General features: G+C 54.8%; 9 protein-coding genes across 9 annotated transcripts; 4 read left to right on the top strand and 5 right to left on the bottom strand.

The window, feature by feature from the left end:
* Nucleotides 1-63: 63 nt before the first annotated feature.
* On the top strand, nucleotides 64-2,099 carry HMPREF1541_02699 (uncharacterized protein; the record flags this gene model as incomplete). The annotated part of the gene is made up of 2 exons (XM_008717054.1): nucleotides 64-120; nucleotides 231-2,099. The coding sequence occupies 2 exons, from the start codon at nucleotides 64-66 to the stop codon at nucleotides 2,097-2,099; spliced, it is 1,926 nt and encodes a 641-aa protein (XP_008715276.1).
* A 476-nt stretch (nucleotides 2,100-2,575) lies between these two features.
* HMPREF1541_02700 (uncharacterized protein) lies at nucleotides 2,576-5,419 on the bottom strand (the record flags this gene model as incomplete). The annotated part of the gene is made up of 1 exon (XM_008717055.1): nucleotides 2,576-5,419. The coding sequence occupies one exon, from the start codon at nucleotides 5,417-5,419 to the stop codon at nucleotides 2,576-2,578; it is 2,844 nt and encodes a 947-aa protein (XP_008715277.1).
* Nucleotides 5,420-6,601: 1,182 nt separating this feature from the next.
* Nucleotides 6,602-9,710, bottom strand: HMPREF1541_02701 (uncharacterized protein; the record flags this gene model as incomplete). Its single annotated transcript, XM_008717056.1, has 2 exons — nucleotides 6,602-7,648; nucleotides 7,713-9,710. 2 exons carry the CDS (start codon nucleotides 9,708-9,710, stop codon nucleotides 6,602-6,604), a joined length of 3,045 nt encoding a protein of 1,014 aa, XP_008715278.1.
* Nucleotides 9,711-12,110: 2,400 nt separating this feature from the next.
* On the bottom strand, nucleotides 12,111-12,653 carry HMPREF1541_02702 (uncharacterized protein; the record flags this gene model as incomplete). Its single annotated transcript, XM_008717057.1, has 1 exon — nucleotides 12,111-12,653. One exon carries the CDS (start codon nucleotides 12,651-12,653, stop codon nucleotides 12,111-12,113), a length of 543 nt encoding a protein of 180 aa, XP_008715279.1.
* Nucleotides 12,654-13,788: 1,135 nt separating this feature from the next.
* On the top strand, nucleotides 13,789-14,412 carry HMPREF1541_02703 (uncharacterized protein; the record flags this gene model as incomplete). The annotated part of the gene is made up of 1 exon (XM_008717058.1): nucleotides 13,789-14,412. One exon carries the CDS (start codon nucleotides 13,789-13,791, stop codon nucleotides 14,410-14,412), a length of 624 nt encoding a protein of 207 aa, XP_008715280.1.
* A 680-nt stretch (nucleotides 14,413-15,092) lies between these two features.
* Nucleotides 15,093-16,380, top strand: HMPREF1541_02704 (uncharacterized protein; the record flags this gene model as incomplete). The annotated part of the gene is made up of 4 exons (XM_008717059.1): nucleotides 15,093-15,709; nucleotides 15,765-15,948; nucleotides 16,029-16,158; nucleotides 16,211-16,380. The coding sequence occupies 4 exons, from the start codon at nucleotides 15,093-15,095 to the stop codon at nucleotides 16,378-16,380; spliced, it is 1,101 nt and encodes a 366-aa protein (XP_008715281.1).
* Nucleotides 16,381-17,220: 840 nt separating this feature from the next.
* Nucleotides 17,221-19,095, top strand: HMPREF1541_02705 (uncharacterized protein; the record flags this gene model as incomplete). The annotated part of the gene is made up of 5 exons (XM_008717060.1): nucleotides 17,221-17,612; nucleotides 17,669-17,881; nucleotides 17,932-18,090; nucleotides 18,144-18,628; nucleotides 18,689-19,095. 5 exons carry the CDS (start codon nucleotides 17,221-17,223, stop codon nucleotides 19,093-19,095), a joined length of 1,656 nt encoding a protein of 551 aa, XP_008715282.1.
* A 753-nt stretch (nucleotides 19,096-19,848) lies between these two features.
* HMPREF1541_02706 (tartrate dehydrogenase) lies at nucleotides 19,849-21,015 on the bottom strand (the record flags this gene model as incomplete). The annotated part of the gene is made up of 1 exon (XM_008717061.1): nucleotides 19,849-21,015. One exon carries the CDS (start codon nucleotides 21,013-21,015, stop codon nucleotides 19,849-19,851), a length of 1,167 nt encoding a protein of 388 aa, XP_008715283.1.
* Nucleotides 21,016-22,435: 1,420 nt separating this feature from the next.
* HMPREF1541_02707 (uncharacterized protein) lies at nucleotides 22,436-23,341 on the bottom strand (the record flags this gene model as incomplete). The annotated part of the gene is made up of 1 exon (XM_008717062.1): nucleotides 22,436-23,341. One exon carries the CDS (start codon nucleotides 23,339-23,341, stop codon nucleotides 22,436-22,438), a length of 906 nt encoding a protein of 301 aa, XP_008715284.1.
* Between the last annotated feature and the right edge of the window lie 193 nt (nucleotides 23,342-23,534).

The following is a 23,534-nucleotide window of genomic DNA, read 5'->3' on the forward strand; positions in this document are numbered from 1 at the left end:
ACAATTCGACGACTTCACCCTGCAGTGAACCTCTTACTGCCGCACTAACGTCTGTCTGACATCATGGGCAAGGAAGAAGACAAGGAGAAGGCCGAGAAGCTTGCGGCCGCAAAGAAAAGGGTAAGTGCTGTTCTCGAGCAGCCCCTGCGATATCCACAGAAACAGCACGCCTCATGCAACCATGGCCCAGTCCTTCGCCTCAGAATCCTACTGATGAGACTTTATACTAGGTCGCTCAGCTACAGAAGAAGAAAAAGGCTGGCGCAAAATCCGGTGCTACGTCCAAAGACAAGTCCACTAAGGATGACACTCCCAAGTCGCCTACCAAGGACGCGGCCGATGCAGAGCCTGAGGAGGATGGACCTACAGAGACCGAGGAGAAACCCCTAGAAGACAACAAGACCACCTCAGAAGAACCTGTCGACGCCGACGAAGCAGACTTCAATGCCGCTATCGCAGCAGCCACCTCACCTCCTCCAGATGAGGGTTCTGCTGCCAAATCGCCTGAAGATGATACATTCCCTGCCGATGCGCCCTCACGCGCTCGTCATATCGGCCGACAAGCCTCTATCTCCCTCCAGTCCAAACTTCGCAGCACCTCCTTCCGGGACACAGCGCCTGGCCCGACGTCCCCAGGCGCCGGCCCTCTAGCCCGAGTCGAAGAACTAGAGCGCGAGAACAAGCGTCTAGCGGAAGAAGCCGCCTCACATGAGTCCCGATGGCGGCGTACAGAAGAACAACTCGAAGAGCTTCGGGAAGAGTCGGTCGCGGGAGAAAGCAAAACCATCGAGAGCCTGAAATCCGAGATCGAGCTACTAAAGCGCCAGCAACGCACCGGATCCACGAGCGGTGGAGGAGGCAAGACATCACGACGAGAAAGTTCTGCAAATGCACTCCACGACAGTGCAGCACAGTCGCACTTGAAAGACCTCGAGGCCAAAGACGCGACCATTGCAGACATGCAGCTGGAAATCAGCCGCATGCGCGGCCAACTCTCCTCACAAACCGAAGGCTGCGAAACACACGGCGAGCAGATTTCCTCCCTTCAATCAACACTCTCCTCCACCGAGACGAAGCTACGCACCATCGAAACTGAGCTCGCAGACACGAAAAAAGCCCTCCATCGCGCCTCCGAGAAGGCCGTGTCCGATGGCACAGAGCGCACCTCCAAAGACACGCGCATCCGGTCCCTCGAGCGCGAAATCGCCGAGGCCACGTCCTCCCTCGCCGAAGCGGCCAGGAAGGCCGACCAGCTCGAGAAGAAGGTCGAGGTCATGAACAAACTGCACCGCGAAGCCGAGGGCCGCGCGGGGAGCAAGCTCAGCGCCGCCGAAGCGGCCGCGAGGGAGATCCCCGCCCTGCGCGCCAAAGTTGCCACGTTGGAGGCGGAGAACGCGAAGCTGCGCGAGAAGCACAAGCGCGCCATGTCTGGCGGAGGCGCAGACGAAGGAATCGACGACCTGGAAGACGAGGAGCGCCGCAAGCTGGAGCGCCGCATTCGCGAGCTCGAGGGCCAGGTCTTTGAGCTGCAGCGCGGCGTGTGGCGGGACAAGCGCACCGCTTTGCAACCCGGCATGGGTGGCGGATCCGGCACCGACGCCAATGCTGCCGCCGGAAGGCCGAGTCTCGAGGGCCGCGCCACGCAGGAAGAAGGCTTCGACGAAGTCGACCTGTCCGGCGCCGCCGCAACGTCGCGCCGCGCATCCAGTTTCTTCGGGGCCTCCTCGCGCGGCGCCACCGCCAGTCCGGGCACCCAACAGCAGCAGCAGAAACACAGCAATTTCACGCAATACCTCTCCTCGGGATTCAACGCATTTCTGGGCCCGCAGTCGCCTGGCGCTGGTGCTGCTACCACCGGTGGTGGTGCAGGTCGGCCTCGGAACGACTCACTCCTACAAGACTTCGACGGGGATGAGGGTGGAGATGGTTTCGACGAGGCGGCGTTTGCGCGCGCGCAGCGCGAGGAGGAGATGAAGAAGATGGTGGAGCATGTAAGGGAGGTGAAGAGGGGGTTGGGGAGGTGGAAGGGCTGGCGGCTGGATTTGGTGGAGACGAGGAAGGGGGATGGCGTTGGTGCGGGTGAGGTTTTTGAGGTTTGAAGGGGCCGGAGGTTTGAGGCAGAGGGAGAGGTGGAATGGAATGGAATGGATGATTGACTGACACAGACAGACAGACAGGTGGGTGGGTGTCTAGATGTACGATTGTGTGCTTGGTGGGTTATTGGGCACGTGTGTGGGATTTGCATGACAGACAAGGCGAGGTTTCATGGCTGGAAAGAGTTGTGGTGCTATCAAATTATCAAAGTATCAAAGCAGAAGAGAACGAGAACGAAAGCAATTACCGCCAACAGGGCTTGCGTTGTCGTAGAATTGCTATATCCTATTCGTGTCTACGTACTACCAGGTCATCGCGATGCGAGACGCCATACCCATCGTCAATCCATTCATAGATGCTTGCCATCACATTTCCCTCCTGTGTCGTATCACGCTCATGGGCTTTATCGCCGCAAGTAACTTCTCAAGACCACCGTTCTCCATATGACGACGGGCCCCGGAAACCAAACCGTGCTGCTCCGTCAGAACAGAGCCTTCACCTTCCCAAGCACATCTTCATCAACCCCCTTCCCGAGCAACCAAGCCTTAGCCTTCTCAACCACCATCTCCCACACTTCCTCGTCGCCCTGCTTCTTGGCCTCCAACCACGCCACCGCCGCTGTCGTCGCCGCCACTTCGTCTGCCAAGCTGCTCTGCGCAGCGGCCACCTGAGATTCTTCGATGCCGAGCAGCCTCCACAGCGCCTCGGTGTTGGCCCAGGAACCATCAAAGTTCTGCATTCCGATCAGGCGATGCATCTCGTCTTCGTTGTCGCTTGGGTCCGACACCTCCTCGTCAATTGGGTCCGACACCTTCGCCTCCTCGGCCTGGGCCCCGGCGAAATCGGCATACATCATCCCCTCGCTGCTGCTGCCACCACTAATACCAACTCTCGCAGCGCGCTTTTTCTTCTTTCCAGAGTTGGACGCAAAGGAGTTCATGCTGCCGAATAGGCTACTGGTCTGTGAAGCGAGCGGGGCGGCGGGCGGCGCACCGAAGTTCTGAACACTGCCGAAGGCACTACTAGCCGATTGCGCGGGCGCGGGCGGAGGCGGGAGCGGGGGCGAGGCCATGGCGGCATAAATTGGTTGGCTACTGCCGAACAAAGAGGCGCCGCCACCAGTGGTCGTGTTGCTGCTGCTGCTGCTGCCGCCGAACAGACCCGCTGACGCTTGCGAGGCTTTCTGTAAGCGCGGCGCAGCAGCAGAACGGGCATTGGCGAAAGCCATGTTGGCGTATCTGGCACCGCTATGAAGGTCGACGTTGGTTCTTGGGCGCTCGGGCATGACCTGGACAAAGTCCTCCTGCTGCGAGTCGCCCTCGGCCTCCTCTCCTTTTGCCTTCTTCTCCACGGCGACGAAGGAAGTGTACTTGCCCGCAACCTGGAATTGTGTGCCGAGGCGGACGCACTCGCGCTCAACAATGAGATCCCAGCGGCCCTCGTGTTGCTCTTTGAGGGATTGTCCGGAGTCAGACTTGAGGGTGGTCAGCCAGCCACGGCCTTGTTCAAGCTCCTGCACGGCCTTCTTGGCAGCAAGTTGGTGAATCGTTTCGCCAGGGGTGTCAAGAGTTTGTATTGGGACGTTGAGCTCAAGCGGGCCAGACGGTGAAGTACCTCGCAAGGTGAGTGAGACAGGGTTCGAATTGATGGTAGATTGAGACAGGAGCAAGTACACGCTGGTACGGTTGAAGGGGTAGAGTGGCGGAATCGTGTGCGGTGCTTGCAAGGTGTCAGGCACGGACACTGCAGGAACACCTTCATACCGGGAGGCATGTGACTTGGTGGGCGCGTCTTGCTCCTTAGCAGTGGGGTCGAAGAGCGAGATGGGCTTCTTCTCGAAGGGTTCAGCGGTCACAGTCTTCTCGGTGGTGGTAGACGAAGACTCGATAACCTCAAACCCTTCGTCATGCTCCTCGGAGTATTGAACAGAGAGGCGATAATCAGTGACATGAGGGGTAAGCGCCGCCTTGAGCATACGTACGACTCGCTTGTCCATCTTCTCGTTGCTGTCGACGAACTGTGCAAAGCCGTTGCCGGCGCGAGCGATGCCCTCCACCAGCGAAGATGATGCACCAGAGCCAATGCCGAGTGAGAAGAAGCGAACGTTCTGCTGCTCGTTGATGAAGTCGAACAGCGCTTGCTGGTTGTTGATCTGGCCATCAGTCAGGAGCATCACTTCGAGGGGCATGTCTTTGTATCGCTGCTCGCAAGTCCGCTTAATAGGCTCCAGTATTTTGGTTCCACCGTAGTTGGCATCGAAGGTGCCAACGTGTTTGAGGGCCTCATCAAGACTTGATTGGTTGTAGTCGCGGCTGCGGTCGAAGAGGAAGCTGTAAGTGGTGCCGAAGCTGCAGATGTTGAACTTGATGCCATTGACTGGGAGGGATTTGAGAAAGATCTTTAGTGCAGAGATGACGATGGGAATATCGCTATTCATGCTGCCGCTACGATCGACGACGAAGACGATTTCTGGGACGATGTTGGGGATGTTGAACTTGGGAACAAGGGTAGCCATGATGGCACGCTGGTTCGGAATGGTGGAATGGGTTTCGAGCAGCGCTTGGGGTGTTCCTTGGTCCTTCGAGACGAACACAATCACGAAGTCCTTCCCAAGCTCCGCTGACTCAAGTGCTAGGGTTGCAGAAGCACGGCAGTTATCGAAGGCGTCTTCCTCCATGATCGAAGTTCGACCCATGGTCACGGCAATGGGGTGGCTCGGGGACTGTAGGGTCCGGATGATGGATGCTTTGTCGAGTTCAATATCGACCGAGATGTTAATGCCGTTGCTATCATCTGCTCCGACAGTGTTGATGGCCTTGGAGGTCTCGGATGACGCAGAGCCATAACGAGGGCCAATGATGGTTGGAATGGTGAAACGTGATCCATCCGTCTCAGCATCATGCTTCAGTTCGCCAAGATAGACGATCTGGACATAGATCCGCTCGTTGGCCGGGACGTTTCCAATGGTGGTGGTGAAGACATCGCCAGCCTCTGGAATCTGTTCCAGAAGACCGGCCGTTTCGCCGCGGTCGACGGCCTCCTTGAAGTCGGCACGAGCCTGCTGCTTCTCTTTCACGACGCCAACCACGGTCTTCTTACCGATAGTGCACTTGAAGCTAACGACTGAGACACCATCATAGAGTGGGAATGTGTACTGGACCTCGTCAAGCTTGCCTTCGGTGGTGTTAAGAAAAGTTTGCTGTAGTTCGGTGCGCGAGGTCGTTGACAGGATCTTGGTGTAAGATTTCAATTCGATGCGAGGGAGATACTGCTTCTCAACGCGGTAGCCATTCTTGATAGGAAACCAACAACCGCAGAACGGCATTGTTTGGTATCCACGGTCAACCCGGTTCAGACGCATAGTTGCAGTGTCTGCAGTGCTGTCGGGACAGCTTCGGTAATCAATTCGGAAATATTCAACGAGCACAGTATGGGCGGTGAGTGCTAGAGAGCATGGATCAATAGGTAAGAGGGAGAGGTTATCAGGAAGACTTTATAGGTTTTGGCAGTTGTTGCACGAGGCTGCCTGCAGCGGTGTTGCCTAGCGCGTCACTCGCAGGGATACTGCATGTCTTGGCCCAAAGAGAGCAATGACTCAGGCACCCAAGACTCACAGACTTGGCTTCGGATTGCTCGACTGCGCCGATCAGTGACATGTACGAAGCACTCTGTAGCTAGCGATCGTTTGTCCTGCAGTTCGGGGGAGGCGCAGTGAGCCAAGCTTCTGGGAAGGCGCCTAAGCACGAACTGTACGGAAGCTTCTTGTCTTAAGAAGAGCAAGGCCAGATGTCCGGCTTTGTTCTGCGGTATTGTACTGGGTCACTACATTCAGTTCACTTTATCTTCACAATGTAACCTGAGACCTGCGATAGTAGTGCAAGAAGCCTTGCTGAGGAGGAAGAATTGAGGTCGAAAGAAGGCGCCAGTCGCCAAGGCGCTACTACTCCGCCGGCACGTGCAGCTGCGGGAAGGATTCGACGGCAGTTACGTTCATATCAGGCTGCCATTTCCAGAACCCAATGGTCAAAAAACAATGGAGGATAGCGTTGACTGAACGGTTAGAAGAGTTGTCAAAGAGACTGCAGACCTTGATCCCTCTTTTGAGATCTCTTGGTCGCTGCTGCCTTTATCCTATTGTACACCTTAATCCAAACACCCCCGACGTCACACTGACAGTATTGTGGATACATAGCATTCTCCGAGAGCAGCCTGCCATCCACACGCCATACTCGACATCCCGACCATGTCTTCGCGTAATGTAACTTGAAAACGCCTCCGTAGTGTACAGTAAATGAATGACAGCGTCCGGCCTTGCGAGCAGGCGCAGGCCTCAAGGATCAATATCACCCGAGTCTTCTGACTCGAGGCCGTCAGGAGCTCTGCACCCCGCCGCAATCTCGTATTGGTCGTGGATGTCTCCCTCAAACCCGGCAATCGCCGATGCCACAGCGACGGCATTGGCCGCTAGAGTCGATTCGGCTGGCTGGGCACTGTATTCGACATCTTATCAAGATGTCGCAGGAGCTGGCTCAAGATTCGATTGAACCAGCGCCGCAGTATCAACATTTTCTTCCGCCTCGACGTCGTTGTCTGAAAAAGCTCGTTGCTCGACTGCTCCCATCGAGCTCGATTCGTTCGCAGATCCGCATTCAAGACCAATTGCTCTTTTGAAGACCTGCTCAGCATTATCGATGATCTCGAGGACGGACTTGCGCATGCTGCGTTGCTGGCGGGGAAGGGCGTCCAAGCCAGAGCTGTTGTCCTGACTGACGAGAACGCCGGTGTAGTCTCGTTCCACCGCCAGGTAACAAGCGTCAACTTTTGTCAGGAGCTCCTGCTGAACAGTCTCGAGCATCTCCTTGATCAGTCCTTGAACGTGCACGATCGCACCTTCGAACATTGTGCGCTTCTCTTGCTCCACGTGGCGATCCATGTGCCCCTTCATTCGCGCAAATGAGCCGGGGCCGCTTTCTTGAACGCACACATCGTAGGCGTGCACCATGTACTCCGTCAGCTTCGGCTCGAATTCACGATTAATATCACGCTGGTCTTCGGTAATGCGCCCCCGCGCCTCGCCGGCCGCGTCCCTCAACGTCTCTTTATGGACGAGAATCTGCTGCTTCAGCATTTGGAGTGAAATCACAGGCGTGCCATTGCGGATGGCTCGACTCTCAAGATCGTCATGGAAGCTGGTCAAGATGTGCGCCGCATTCAGGGGCAGACCGTTGAGGATGCCAGGCACACGACGTGCAAAGACCGCTTCCCATGGACCGGCCAGGCGCTGGATGATAGGCTCTAACAGCTGCTCATTGAAGTTGTTTGAGCCGTTTACATTTGACAACGACCCGTTGCGGCGGCATACAGCCTTATATGTAGACCAATAAAGTCCACCCGCTGCCCGGTTGTCTCGATCGACAGCGGAGCCCCATTTGCGAACAGTGTCGTTTGCCCCAGACTTTGCAACCGAGATGGCAGATTCGCAGACGTCATACACCTTGTCCGAGAGCTCATCGTTGATTTCGTCAACGATGGTGCCGACGGCCTTCGCCAGAGCCTGAACACAATTAGTACGTTGGCTCATGAATACAGATAATAAACGAATGATTGGGGAGACTCACCGAGTCAAGTTTGCCGAGCTTTCCTTTCAAGATCTCAGCTTCCCGCTGCATCTGACCCTCCGTCAGATTGCTGCCAGTGCCATCATTCAATGCCCAAAGATGCAGCGAGTTGAAGAGCTGGAACATGCTACTGAGAACCTTCCGGCAAGATGCCTGACGCCCAGCAGTCGTCAATTGAATGCAATGAGCTTGAAGTGCTGGGATCTCCGTTTCTTCCGTCTGGTTGAAGCCTGGCGGCATCTTGTCTTTCTTGAGCCTGCCCTGTAGCTTCTGGTACGCGCGTGAGGACACGCAGAAGACAGGTAAGTTGCGCGCGACTTCGTCATAGTCTCGAGCGTCTGCTTCAGGGTCGAAGTTCGCCGCGTCTTCTTCCTCAGCAAGCTCCTGGTCGAGTCCACGGATGCCGGCCGCATAATCTTGTCGAATAGCTTCACGGGAATACTCGTTTCGGCCAGCGATGCATTTGGCTGAGAGTTCGGCATCAATACCTCCCGCTTCCTCATTGATTGCAGCCACCAGGCGACGGATATCCTTGAGACTATCATCGGCCTTTATTTTCTCGATGCGGCCATCTTTTTTTGAACTCCTTAGTTCGGCGATCTTCATGGCGATATCGACCTCGGTCAGAGGCTCGCCTTGCTCTTCAGGCGAGGCGTAATCTGACCTAGCATCGCTGCGGGTATCGTCATCGTCGAAGAAGTCATCGTCAGAGTCTGGCTCTGTATACTTCGACTTCTTGCGTACGGGACTGGACTGCTCGGTACGTTTTCGCTTCTGCGATTTCTCCTTCGGCCGATAGACAGCAGTACCATCAGCAGCTTGCTCCTGAAGCTTTTCCCACTTCTCAAGCTCTTCGTCGACCACGTCCATAGCTGCAGTGATGTCTGCTTTTGTCTGTTTTAGACTGTCTGTTTGGCGCTTGAGATCCTTTTTCTGCACTCGGAGTTCTTCGGACTTCGCCCACTTGGGACCTAATTCGGTTTCGAGGCCAAGCGAATCCTGGGCTTCGGTGAGTGAAATATCGTCTGTCTTGCTGCAGATAAAGGTGACCGAATCGTAGCCGCCGTCCATCTTCAGCTGACGCTTGAAAGATTCACCCAAGAGGTTCTTTGCAGATTTGTCGTCGACCGCACGGTTGATCGGCGCGACTATCCACAGTCCTGTACACTGTTTCATATAGCTTCGTGCCACGGCAGCACGCGCTTGGTTTGAGTCGTGCACACCCGGCAAGTCCACAATGACTGCGCCAGTCGCCAGTGCCGGCGACTTGACATAAAGGCGAACAACGCGGATCAGAGGCCAAAACTCCATTTCACATGGCTTCTTCGCTGGGTCATGGACGCCTTTGATACCACTGGTCTTTTCTTTGCTGTCCACATAGCTCTGGAGATCTTTGTAGAAGTCTGTGCCATCATCAGAGTCGAGCTTGAGGGTGGTGTCGAGACATTTGGCGTTGGCATGAGACATTAGTCGGTCGATGGGAGCCTTCTCCATCTCTTCCTTGGTAAGTTCAGGATACACAGCCTTGATCTGGGCGTAGGCAACGCCTGCCTCACTGTCCTCATTCGTGTATTCTCGAGATACGTGGCCAGTTCCGTCAAGAACCTCTTGAAACAGAATTTTGAGCATCTTGAGCCAGTCCTGCCGTGAGATGAACTCGATGTCGGCTTTGTACTTGGGTCCCTCTTCATAGTTGTAGCTGATCTCAGTCACTACTGCTGTGCAGGCTCTCATGCAATTGGTGGGAACCAGACGTTCTTCATCCATTATAGCATTGATGACGGACGATTTTCCTGCTCCAGTGGCGCCGACAACTCCGACGATGGTTTTGTTGCGTTTAGCTTGTTTACGGACGTTTTCAATTGCCTCGGCCCACTGAGCTATATCTTTCGAGGGATTTTGTTGCAGAATCTTCTCGACATCCGTCATGAGCTCAATGCCTCGTTCAGCGCTCTTTTCCAGTTGCTCGGGCGTACGGCCATCGAAAAGCTCGGCCATGCTGAGGCGGGTCGTAACAGGATTCTGGACTTGGGAGGCATTCTCAACATCTACATGGAAGTCGATTTTTGGGTTGGCCGCATCAGGATTGAGCGCTGAACCATGGCTAGATCGTGGTGGTAAACCTGATTCTACGTCAGGTCGTGCAGCCGGAGCAGAGCCTTGTATCTCTGAATTTGATTGGCGTAAGACAGGGGAGATGACGATTCGTGGTGGAGGGCGTAAGTCGACATCGTAGTGCTGCTGTGCAGTGTTGACGAGTTGGACACCTTCATCTCTCCATTCTCTTCTCGCAGCCCATGAAAGCTGCTCCCATAAAGAGATTTGCCAGTCGGCGTACGATCGCTGAAATTCCCAACCACAGTGAGCATCCCATGCGCTACTCTTCGCGAGCCAGTAATTCTTGTAATAGAAACACCAGAACCCCGCATGTTCAACGTACGGTGACGCAGTGTGGAAAGCTATGGCTATAAGGCGGTTGCCTCTCGCAATATAGTAGGATTTCTGACCCTGGTTGAGCGAATCCCAGTCAGGCTGAATCGAGGCGGTTTGCTGGATTTGATCGTGCTCGGGAAAAGGGAAATGTCTGCGACGAGCAGGGGTTTGTCTCTGGCATGCAAGGCGCTCGAAGACAAAGTCGCGCCAACCAGTCTGTTCCAAATCTGTTGTGCCGAGATCGCTATCGACAGAACTCGCGTTGTGCTGCGGATGGAGTGTAAAGTCGGCCTGAATCGGGCTTGGACACGTCGAAGGAAACTCGCTGGGAGCGAAAGGACTCTGCCGAGATTTCGATGTCACCGGCGCCGAGGCAGGTCTGGTAGGCTCGCAGTCTGGGTGCGTGCCCGCCTCCGAGATAGCTCCAACAGTGGCAGGGAGGCTGGCCCGGGGAGCGATCTCTTCAAGAGGTGGACGACTTGGTACAGCCACCTTTCTCGTGTCTACATCCCCTAGACATACAGCCTCGAGGGCAATGAAGTTGCCCGGCGGCCGAAGAGGGAGTGCGGATACCTTGGTGCGGGAGTCGAGCAGCTTAAAGTTATGCTTCAGCACAATCTCGCCAGCATCTGGGCACTGCTTCTCGTAGGCTTTGATCAACGCGGAGATGGACTTTTCCGGCGTACACTTCACCCAGAGCACATCGGCCTGTTCGAAGTCTTGAGTGGGGAGCTTGTCGTAGTGGAGTATTGCCACGAATACTGAACCTGGTTTGACGGGCTCATCTGGCTTGAGAGCATGCACCTTGTAGAAGAAATCGCTATTGAGTATTAGCATACGGCGGGCAGAAACGATGATGAACCACTTACGTAGCAGTCGCCATTTTTGGCTCTCCACTCCCCCAGACGGTGCGTCAATTCAGCCTGTCAGCGAGAAGTCGGCAAGAACTCGGAGTGGTAGTAGCGCGCACAGCGGAGCGGGAATGTTTACTTTGGACAAGGTGAATGGTTCGACGCGACGGAACGCGCCTCGCGAAAGTGGAGTCGTCCGCACCCCACTACCCCACCATCCCACCTTCCACATTAGGCCCTAGGTACTCTTGCTACTCAGCGCCTGTGACCTGATGAAAGCACTCCCGTCCCCAGGTTGCCTCATGGCGTCGTCGTGTAGATATGCCATATCACCTGGTTGACACACCGACGACTCAATCCCGTCGTAGTCCCGGCCAACAGTGGGCCTCGGCTCCGGCTCCGGTTCCTCCAGATGTGCCGCTGCCGTGGCCTCTCTCCACAGCAAGATTGTTTCTCGATATGAGGGTGGCTGGCCGTCATAATTGCCGTAATACCTTGGTAAGGGCGTCGTGGCCATTTTTGTGGCAGCAGGCCTTTGACTGCGATTGTCTGTAGATTCAATGGCCTTGCTATTGAAAGCGAAATCTGCCTGCGTGGGGGAGGTGCCTGTCGCCTGGAGACGGACGTCCGAGGAGCCTTCTGATTGCCAATACTTCCGTGCTTGCATCCTTCTCAATAGCTTGATGCAGATGAACACCACGATCACCAACGCACAGATCCCGCCCAAAGCGATGCCCAGCAGTTCCAGATGGGTTGGGCCCCCTTCGCCAAATTGTCGAGGTCGCAGGGTCGACGCTCGAGGGCCGGGCGGTGCCATGTCCTCTGCCTCCACGTTTTACGCACACTGACGCAGCGGAGCGTGTAGACAGACTCTATAAAAGATTTCCCTAACCACCGTGTTTGATGATAAGAACCATATCTACTCCTGCTCAGTCTGGAATGTTAATTCGAGAGGTGATTTCAGCCATGGCATTCTACCCGTGGATGGAATTCCTCAATCTCACGTAGACCAGACCTTATCTTTAGGAGCCGCTCATATCCTTCATAAGATATATCGTGTCAAGCCTCCGAGCATCAGTGGCGCTGGTCAGAAACGTGTAAATGAATCTAATACTCACGTGCGACCCCTCTTGTACCCAACACCTTTTAGACGACCGACTTGCTCGAAACCCCACTTGTTGACATACCAGTCTCGAAGGTCAAGACCACCATTGGGTGCTTCGTCATCGACTGCCATAATGGCAAGTAACTTTTGCACCTGAAACTCCTGAGGACTATCCTCGTAGCCTACCTCGTGAGTGACATGCTTCGCCTGTTTCAGCTCTGACAGCAGACGAAGCATGAGCTTGCTCCCGATACCCTGGGAACAATACTCCGGGTGACAGAAGACTGAAATTTCGACGGAATGCCCGTAGCCTATCATAAACCCCCGAAAGCCGGAGGCATAGCTGTACCCCAGGATCTTGCCGGTGGCTTGATTGACAGCTACGAGGTACGGAAGGTTCCGACTTCTTGCTGCCTCGAAGCGTGACGCGATGTAAGTTGCTGGTGGCTTCTGGATCAGAAAGGCAGCGACAGTATTGAGAACGTAGTGGGTGTAGATGCTAGACACTTCGGACAGATCCTCCTGTCTTGCCGGGCGGATGTCAACAGCCATGGCAAACGGCTTGGGACTTTAGTAAAAACAACAATGTGCGGATCCGCTGCTTCCATAAAAGGATCAATCTGCGTCGGCGGGGTCAAGCTGCGGCTCAGCTTACCTATAAGCCGCCGACTCCGCATAAACAAACACCCCCATTGATCTTAGCCTCCTACCTATTATTCCTTTGAAATCCGGGGCGCAGTTGATTGAGAATGCGACACTGTCCAGGCTCACGCGTGCAAGGCTTCGGTCGCATTGATCTCCCATTGTGATTTACGGAAATGGCCCCCCATGGAATGGCCTAGCCCTATACATTCAGGCAAGATGGGCCTGGCACCGGGCGCCTGACGCGACAAAGTGCCTTTTCCTCAAGCTGCACCACCGAATCCGAATGTGAGATCTGATTCCAAGGTGTGCTTTGATTCTGTTGGCTGTTCTCGCTATAGAGCACTATCATATACAGTAGATCGGATCCACAAATTTCCGGAGCAGGTATCCGGGCAGCATTAATTCTGGGATTGAATCATGTCCAATCCACTTCGAGACACAGTAGCGTTTAGGCACAGGCACTTCCTGCTGCAAGCAGCCTCGATGTCATTGAATCAATTGCTTGCCGTTCGGACATAGCAAACCAGAAGCCTAGGTAAGCAAAGGTCGAGTAGGTTCCTGCCAGTAGCGACAAGCGGTCTCACGAATGCGGACCCTCATCGCACTTTGCCTCCTGCCTGAATCGGTAGCGGCAGCACACGGCAGTGCATATTAGCAACGCGTAGGGTGGCGCCGGCGACAGCAACAACAATAACAGCACCATGGTCAGTATCATGCTCAGCCTGCAACGATCCCTTCTCACCTATTCTCACCTAACCAAAGTCCCGGCGTCTACGGGCGTATGGGTATAGGTCTAGCCTCTTGGTATTTTTAGCTACCATGGGAACTGTGGTACCTGCATTAGGCGCTCGACTTTCCCAGCCTTGGTGGCCGCCACAATACCTCCTGCGGTGGCAGCCCGGGACTATATAACAAGCATGAAGTATTGTTGAGAAGCTGATCGCAACCACGAGCATACACACAAGCTTCCAAACACACGTACACACCAACACCAACACGTATATACAACGTCCATCGTCGTCTGTCCCCACAAACTCAACGAATGGCCGATCCCATAAGCCTCGGCGTGGCAGTCACTGGTGTGGGAATTGCAGGGGCCACCCTCGCGCTTCAAGGTGCCAGCTCAGCTTGTTCAGCCTACAAAGTCTACCACCTCAAGCGCAAAGAAAAGAAGCAGGGGCCCGCCGCCGTACAGAACACAGTCGCTGCAACTCAACCGGCAGTTGTCCCCGCGCAGAACACAGTCGTCCCCTTCGGACAAGTACCGCCAGAAGTGACATCGTACAACTATGGTGGCAGCAGCAGCCTCAACACCATACCAAACGGTATGTTAACGAACGGTATCAACGGTGGAAACTTCGCGTGGGGAACGATCCGGACAACAGAATCAGTGTGCGTTGAAAATGGGAGGCCTGTCTCCTGGGAGAACAAAGTCGAGCTCATCCAGTCGGCACAACATCCACCAATCCAATCCTTGACACCAGCTGGCGCCCTCTCTGAAACGACGCAATTTGCTTATCCCGCCGCCTCGCAACCACAACAGTTGTCGCTTCCAATGTACAACTCGGGGTCCAAAATCTCCCCAGTGCAGGAGATAGGGCCACCACCAGCGTACGAGACCACATTCGTCTCGGTGCCTCGCAAGCGGGATCGTTTCAGGCTGTGATGGGCTACACGTTGTTTCAGAGCGTTGGACTTCGCATGGTGTTCAGGAATGGAAGATGTCATAAAACGAGACCAAAGCGTATCTTTAGCAGTTTTAATTCGTTGATCAAAATCTGCTATATCAATCATCCTGTCGAGAGACCTACCTACTTTAAGATCTTGTGGCCTCTCGTGATCAATGTCTCCGCATTCAGAGACACACGAATGGCAGCGCCGACATGGGCAGCCATCACAGTGTTGGTAGTATCCAGATGCTTGAGCCTTTCAGCCTGGACTGTCAGTACGGTAGAAGAGCATTGACAGCCTCATGTGTAGAGCCGCAAGGCCAACATCTCGGTGCTCAACGCTTGACCTGCCGCTTGATCTGCTGTTTCCACAGTGTGAATGGTAGTGACAAAGCTGTTCAAGTGATAAACACCTCGTGCGGTTGCTTACATCAGCCTCGTGTCTGCTGGTATCAGCCTGATAGTGACGTCACATTGCTGGGGCCAGGGGCGCCTCAGCCTTGTGTGGGGACGCCTCTTTCACTTGCTCCTAACGTGGTCATTAGACATTCATCACTCTTGACCACTTTGTCTGCCTCTTGAACATCCTTTTGCATCGCTCACATACCCTTTCAAGAAGACCATCAACATCACTCCTAGTCTGCGCATGCCATTAGCTCGATTGCCCTCTCGCACTATGGCGTCCCGCCTTCTTAAGATCCAGGATATGCCAACGGTGTCCCAACTGTACCGGAACAGGCAGATCGAAGCCTCGAAGAACGACAAGCTGCCGTCACCAAATCAGGAGTTCAACAACAAGGTCTGCACCATCCAGTATGACATTACCAAGCTGGATATCGACGCCATTGTCAATGCGGCCAACACGTCTCTGCTAGGTGGTGGAGGAGTCGACGGTGCCATTCATCGCGCGGCTGGCCCTCAGCTCGTCGAGGAGTGCCGCACGCTCCATGGCTGCGACACCGGCTCTGCGAAGATCACCGAAGGATATGACTTACCGGCCAAGAAGGTCATCCACACTGTCGGACCCCGATACAGAAGTGATGAAGCATCCGAGCCTTACTTGCGCGGATGCTACAAGACTTCTCTTCAGTTGGCGGTTGACAACGGCTGCAAAAGCATTGCATTCAGTGCAATCTCAACAGGCATCTACGGTTACCCAGGAAGCTCGGCTGCGAAAGTCGCCATCGGCGAAACCCTCAACTTTCTTGGTACCCCCGCAGGCAACCAACTTGACAAAGTCATCTTCTGCAACTTCCTCGACAAGGACGTCAAGATCTACGCAAACATTCTACCGTATGTTTGTGTCCTCTTATCTCCAACCTTTTGAATCATACTGATCTCTCTGCAGACAATTCTTCCCGCCGACCGAGGCTGACCTAGCCGAAGCTAGTGAGTATCACGACGACTCTACCCCGGGAGATAACTTGCCAACCTCTATTCAGACCCGTCCGAGGGAAACCTTTAACACTTCTAACCCATTCAACTACAACATCACTATCAAGATGGGCAACACTACTTCCCGTACTCAGAAGGTAGTTCCTCGCGTTCGGCGGCAGGTGGCCGCCAAGTCGAGACGCACACCGAGCAAGCTAACCACTTCTCCCCACTTCAGACTCACAACGCTACTGGCGAGAGCAAGAACGCTGCGGACAATAGCGTCGACAAGATCAACGAATGGGCCATGGTTCCGACCATTGGCGAAGAAGAGCTTGGTGGTTTGGTGACCGACCTGGATCTCAACGGTAACTTTTGGTTCCTCTTTTCAAGTTCCAGTGCATATCTAACGTGAATCAGAGGCCTTGTCCATCGTCGGCGCGTCTCGCAAGGCGAGCCTCGTCCCCGCTGTGGGCCCCTGCGAGAAGGGGGAGCACCAGTGGGAGATCTACACCGCCGAAGCCACCAAGGGATTGTGGCCGGCCGGAAAGTCTCGCTGCACGGTGTGCGGCAAGTGGGTGGCCGCCTAGATGGCAAAAGTTATTTCACAGGGTGAATTACCATAACGGGTTTATTCAAGATGAGCGAGGCGTCAAGGCGCAGCTTCGTCTTCACCAAGGGATTCGGGTTTCTGGTCGCCTTAAAAAGGCAGATCCAATGAAAGGTCTCTTCAAAATTCACCGTTCTTGTCGGTCTTTTTCGTGTGCTAGAGGCCTCCCAGATCACATCTGACCTGTGGAGCCCTTTTCCTAAGCCAGGTACCTGACTCTTAGCCCAGGTCGCCCATAATTGCGGGAGGCCTCCCCGTGCTCATAAGAGTCAACTAATGGTTCTCCAGCCTAGGCCGCCGATGATTGCGGAAGGCTTCCCCATGCCCAGAAGAGTCAACTCACTGTTTCTTAGTGCAGATCGCTGATAGTTACGTAAAGCCTCCGGATTAATTATCCGCACCCTGACTGCGGCAGCTATAAAACCATAAGCGGTGCCCTTTACTCCTTGGCGGTTCCTTAGGGCTCAGTCCCGGGTCCAGCATACCGTTGCCAACCAAAGTCTCTGCGACTTCGTTCAGATCCTGTCCAAAGACCATATGGGAACTCGCTCAAAAGCCTCCATGCGCCACACGAGGCGCCTGCAACGTCGCTATCTTGGCAGATGTCGATCCCTCCCATGCGAGACCTCGCTTCAGGAGCTGCCGAGCTCCTTATCTATAGACGACTCCGCAGCATGGTAGCATGGTAGCATTGGACTCGGCATATCAGAAAACTCATTAACAAATATACGCATTAAATTCCCGATGGGGACGGAACGCTGCTCGCTTTTCACCTTCTGCAGGAAATTGTCGTTTGTGTCCAACACCTACTACAGACTCGATGTTCGGCCAACGCGACGACAACGCCGGACGGGCGCCCGCCGCCGAAAGCAATGCCGACGACATCATCAAGGCTGAAGTTGCGGCTCTGAACCAGCTCGGATACCGGCAAGAGCTCAAGCGCGACTTCTCGCTCTGGGGCATCGTCGCCTTCTCGTTCTCCATCGTCACTTCATGGACCGCGTTATCGGGTGTCATGATTATAGGCGTCCAGTCCGGTGGCCCGCCGGTGATCATCTGGTCTTGGATCGCCATCTGCCTGCTCACGCTTGCCGTTGCCTACAGTCTGGCCGAGATGTGCTCGGCGTACCCGGTGGCTGGAGGCCAGTATTGCTGGGTGGCGGTGTTCGCGCCCAAGAAGCTGCGTCGCGGCATGAGTTATGTCTGCGGATGGTACGCGACCCTGAAGGACTCTCCCGAAATGGTAGTGGGTGGCTGACTTGCAGCAGGTTTCTGTTGATAGGCATCTTGGCCATGGGCGCGACGAGTCACTTCGTTACCGCGAACTTCGTTATGGGCCTCGCCAACCTCAACAATAGAGCCTTCGTCATCCAGCGGTGGCATACGGTTCTCGTGGCTTGGGCGATTGCCACAGGAACGCTCGTGTTCAATGCCTTCTTTGCGCGCCTGCTGAATCGGACGTCGCAAGGGTTCTTGATCCTGTAAGTCTGCGAGCCTTCTACGCCGAAAGGCTGAACTGATGTCTTCCCAGCAACATTTCTGGTTTCGTCATCATTGTCATCACTATCCTCGTGATGAACGACAACAAAAACTCGGCCAGCTTTGTTTTTGCTGACTTTGTGAATCTGACCGGATTCTCTGACTCGTACACCGCGATTCTCGGCCTGCTGCAGGCAGCTTTCGGCATGTGGTGCGTTGGCATTTTCCTCTTCATGAGCATCTCTCAGCTAACCAGCGATCTAGCTGCTATGACAGTGCCAGTCGAATGACCGAAGAAGTCAAGAATGCCCGAAAGCAGGCACCTCGTGCTATCGTCATGGCTGTCTACATTGGATTCTTCACCGGCTTTGTCTTCCTGATCGCGGCATGCTACTGTATGGGCGACGTGGCAGATATGGCCGCCAGCACCACCGGGGTGCCCATCATCGAGATCTTCTACCACTCTACTGGCACTGAAGCAGGCGCAACCGGACTTGCTTCTCTCATCCTCGTGATCGGCCTCGGCGCCTCAAACGGCCTCACAGCCACCGGAGGCCGGTCCATCTACGCCTTTGCTCGGGACAACGGCCTGCCATTCTCGAAATTCCTGAGCAAGGTCAATGAAGGCAATTCTACTCCGATGAACGCACTCTGCGCTGCGGTCTTTGTGCAGTTCGTCCTTTTGGCTATCTATTTTGGTGCGGTCCAAGGTTTCAATACTGTTATCGCCATCGCTACTGAAGGCTTCTGTAAGATGTCCCGCTTGATACAGTCAAGGACTCAAGGCCATTTTGTGCTGACCATACTAGACGTTTCATACGCGATCCCCCTCCTAGCTCGCCTCCTCTCCCTAGTGACATCCGAGCCTGCCTGGAAGATCGACGGCCAGTACAGTCTGGGCCGCTACAGCATCCCGCTGAACATCATCGGCCTCATCTATCTCCTGTTCACGGTCATCACCTTTAACTTCCCCAGCGTGTCCCCTGTCGACAGCGAGAATATGAATTACACGTCCGCCGCAGTTGGCGTCATCATGGTTATCGCCTTGATCACCTGGTTCACGACCGGTCGCCGGCATTTCCGCGGTCCGCAGAGCGGTGGCGTTGTTCTGGAGGGCGATCAAGTGCATATTCCTGGGGCAAAGAGTGGCGCAAATATTGGTAGCTCGGATGGCAGTGACTCTGAGAAAAGGCCTGCGAGTGTTGTAAGGCCTTGATTTGGATTGAGAGGGATTGCGACAGCACCTGGCAGCACGAGGAATGGACATCGTACCTTGCCTGTTGGCTTGAGAAGTGATCGAAGACAGGCTCGCCGAAGCAACCGTGCGACCCTCGCTGCAACACTGGTCTAGAAACGGCTACGCTCGTTTTTCGAGCTCTCATTCACTGTTGTTTGCTGCCCACACAAGCCCACAGTGCGCCTTAACCCAGCCTCCGGTGCCAAAAAGTCCCAACGTCGCCAAAAAAGAATCAAAAAGAACAGAGGAATGTGCTCCCATAATAGGAGGTCTCGTGGACCCATGTACTGATATACTAGTACAACTCCTACTGAGAGATCTTGACTTTTGGCTTCTTATGGCATCTTTTTTTCGAAGCATTCCTCCCCGAAAACTACCTGCTGCAAACCAATTTGTTGCTCTTCAGGCGTCAAAGTTTTCAGTGGCATCGACTCCGACCCCAGGACTTAATGGTTTTCTCCTGCCTGGTTTTGTGGGTTTGTAGGTCTGTGCGAATGTTGAGAGGGTTTTCAGGATCTCTAATATTTGAGGAGTGGTTGCCAGGCAGCAGGGGGTTGGGAGGCAGGGCTGCAGTGGAAGAGTGACTGCGGTCGCGAAGTGAATGCAGAGTACAGGTGCGACAGCAGCCACTCGAGTCGAGATTGAGACAGTTGAATGTTCTGAATCCTATCGGCTCTATTTAGCAACAACACAAGTCTGTAGTAGTAGGCCGCATTCCCCCAAGCCCTCTACCTACGCCTTGCCCTGCTTCCCCGATGCCACGCCCCTCTGCTTGCCCAACCGCACCACCTCGCTCTGCACCGCCTCGGTAACCTCCTTGGTGCCCGCGCTCCCACCCAGATCCTTAGTCTTGACGCCCTCACCCATAACATTCTCCACCGCCTCCATCAGCAGCTCCGCCGCGCTCTCATGCCCCAACCACCTCACCATCTCGGCACAGGTCCAGAACGTACCCACGGGATTCGCGACGCCCTTGCCGGCAATATCCCACGCGGAGCCATGAATTGGCTCAAACATGCTGGGATTCTTGCGCGTCGGATCCAGATTCGACGTGGGCGCGATGCCGATACTGCCCGCGAGCGCGGCGGCCAGATCGCTCAAGATGTCGGCGTGCAAGTTCGTCGCCACCACGGTATCGATGCTCTCCGGCTGCAGCGCCATGCGGCACGTCATGGCGTCGACGAGCATCTTGTCGGACGTCACGTCCGGGTAGTCGGCCCGCACGCGCTCGTGCACCTCGTCCCACAGCACCATGCCGTTGCGCTGCGCGTTGCTCTTGGTCACGAAGGTGAGGCGCTTGCGCGGGCGGGAGCGCGCCACCTCGTACGCGAAGCGCATGATGCGCTCCACGCCGTGTCGCGTGAAGATGCTGACCTCCGTGGCGGTTTCCCAGGGTTGGCCCACGTGGCTGCGTCCGCCTTGCCCCGCGTACTCGCCCTCGGAGTTCTCGCGGATGATGACCCAGTCGAGTTTCGAGGGGTCGGCTTGGCAGGCGCTGAGTGGGGAGGTCACGCCTTTGAGGACGCGGGTGGGCCGCACGTTGGCGAATTGTTGCAGCGGCTGGCAGATGGCGAGGCGGAGGCCCCACAGGGAGATGTGGTCGGGCACGCGGAGGTCGCCGACCGCGCCGAAGAGGATGGCGTCGTGGGCGCGCAGCTGCTCGAGGCCGTTGGTCGGGATGTATTTGCCCGTGCTGAGGTAGGTGTCCGAGGACCAGTCGAAGTGCGTGAAGGTGAAGGAGAAGGAGCCGTATGTGGAGGCGAGGGTTTCGAGCACGGCGATGCCGGCAGAGATGACTTCGGGGCCGATGCCGTCTGCTGGGATTGAGGCGATCTTGTATGTAGGATTGTCTGTGGACGGGGGAGGGGCAAGAGCCTGGTCGTTGCCAATGGAGCCCATGGTGTTGATTTCCTGATGGGCGTTCTGGGTGTGGATGAGACGTGAGACTGGTATCGTTCTGCTGCTCTAGATGTAGTGAAGAAGACGGTGAGGGGAAGAAGAGCAGCAAGTAGGAAGTACGCAGTATATATTATGAGCAGGTCGTCGTCGACTTCGGTAAATCCTTCTACCTGTTTCGCGGGAGCCAATCAGCACTGGTGAGGCTGGCAAATCAGGAGCCGGCGAAGTTGTGCTAAGAGAAAAATGTCGGCGTACAGGGCCGTACCAAGCCGTTCGCGGCCTGGACTCGACGCCTTGAGAAGTCTACCCTATATGTGCCTCATACTGACCCGAAAGGAAGTGTGCGACTGTCGGCTGCGTATGTGGTCGCTCCTTTCATTTGCATGCATTCGTCGATGTTTCCGGCATGTGGAAGGGCACTGCGGACGTTGGAAATGCGACGGCATAGGCGGATTTATATTCAGCTATGCGTAAAGAGCACCATAAAATAACACTGTTGGGAGCGGTTCAGTTTTCACAGGAGTGCAGTAAAGCGCGGAGTTGCATTGCATGCTCATCTATGGTTGGCAGATGTAAAATCGCATTCGTCCAACAGGCAGGTATCATGCCTAAGCAATCCCGAGAGAAAGGGTCGGGTAGCGAATTGTGGCTGGTAGCGATTCTGACAATACCTTAATGGCATATTAGATGACTCGGCTTCGTGCCCACTCCCGCTGTGCTTTCGCATCTTAACCAGTTATGCCCAACACATGGATGAGATATGCATCCAAACCACAGCATATTCAACACCCTGACGACTGACTTCTAGTCAGCTCATAGCAAGTCTGCAGACTTACCATAGCAATCATCGAATGTGCTGCACGTGACTCTGCCGGGCAAGGTGCCACAAGCCGCCATGGCATACAGTCTGTCTTTAAAGCCCGCGCACACACCTCGAAGAGTATGACTATGATATCGCCTTCAGACAAAGTCCACCGAGTGGCCACTGCTAAGGAGCCGTCCCACGCAGATATCCGTCTCACCTATGGAGGGCGGCTAGAACGGTCTCAAGCTGAAGAGACCGAGCGCCGAGTTCTGGGGCGGAACAGGCCCGATGACATTTCTCATCATCCACAGTGGGGACCTGAGACCAATACCTGCAACTCACTCACCTCGGTACCGCAGGTTGAGATCTTTTCGGTCCACCCTTACTGTAGACAGGTCTTGAATGGCTGGGACGGTATCGAGAGGGGTGCGCCGAGTTGGTGGATCAGCGAAAATGCCTGAACAACTAGGCCTCATGACGGACCAATTTGTCAATTCGTGGAGTATAGTGGCCCAGTTCTGGGGAGAGAGCCTGATAGCACCGCAAATCACCCTGCAAACCTGTATTCGATCGTGATAAGCCGAAACCATGGTATTAGTCCAACTATTGTCGTTTTCAGTCGAAGTTCCACAAATCCTTGACGAAGTCTTTGTCGCCGTCTTCGACGAGCTCTCCTTCCTCTCGAGCGAAAATTCGTCTGGGAATTTTGTACTCAACGACGGGCTCTCTCTCCTTCTTGCCTTCTTTCTTTTTCAGTTCCGCGTCCATCAAGGTCCCATATCCATGATCCAGGAAATCCTCGAGGTTGTAGTGCTGTTTCGTAAATTGCTCACTGATGATCCGCGCTATACTGGCCACGGTCGGATGGTAATGGCTCTGTAGCGTGTCTAATTCCCAAAGCGAGCTGTCTATTGCTCCTGTCGTCTGAGGATCTGTTTCTGCTGGGTCGTACGGGTCGACCCCCAGATCTGTCTTCGACTTTGTATATGGTGGGAACGGATTTCTGTGAATCATGAATGTCGTCGAAGGGTGCTGCTTCAACAAGTTGTAGATGAAGGGCACCACGGCGACGATCGCTGAAGGAGGTGCAAACAAGCATAACCGCGACAGACGCTTGATGAAGCTGGCTATCGTTGCGACCGGTAGATGATTGGTAGGTGCTAGAAAGGTATCCAAATGGCGCATTACTTTTGAGCGGTATTTACTGTGTAGCAGGTCCTGGTCGAGGAGGGAGTAGAGGCGCGGATAGAAATGTGGGTAGTCGAGGTTGCGGGTCGTGATGAGATGGAACAAGCCTGTTAGCGCAGGAACAGATAATGAAAGATCTCCCATGTTCAGACTGTCGGTGAAGAAGTCCATGAGAATCTCGGGTCGCCGTAACGAGGAAATGGTCGACGGTGGTTGCACTTTGCGGAGGAGGGCCTTGCGCTCCGACAGATTCATGGGTCGAGTAACGAGGCTGGAGACATTATCGGTAGATGGAGGTGACCCTCCATCTTCCCCCTTCTTTACTTTCGGCATGGCAACGTCTGCTCTTGGTCGAACCATCCGTGATGGCATGCGCAATGGAGCGCATCGAACGTCGAGAATCTCTCGAGGCAGTCGGAGAAAATGTTAGGGTTAGGGGTTTGATCACTTGGCGGCTAGTCCAGATTGGGTGCTAGAGCTCTTGCAACTTCCGATTGAGCTTTTGACGTTTGACCTCAGCGACACG

This window comes from Cyphellophora europaea (genome assembly GCF_000365145.1).
Source record: "Cyphellophora europaea CBS 101466 unplaced genomic scaffold supercont1.2, whole genome shotgun sequence".
In the NCBI taxonomy this organism is placed as follows: domain Eukaryota; kingdom Fungi; phylum Ascomycota; class Eurotiomycetes; order Chaetothyriales; family Cyphellophoraceae; genus Cyphellophora; species Cyphellophora europaea.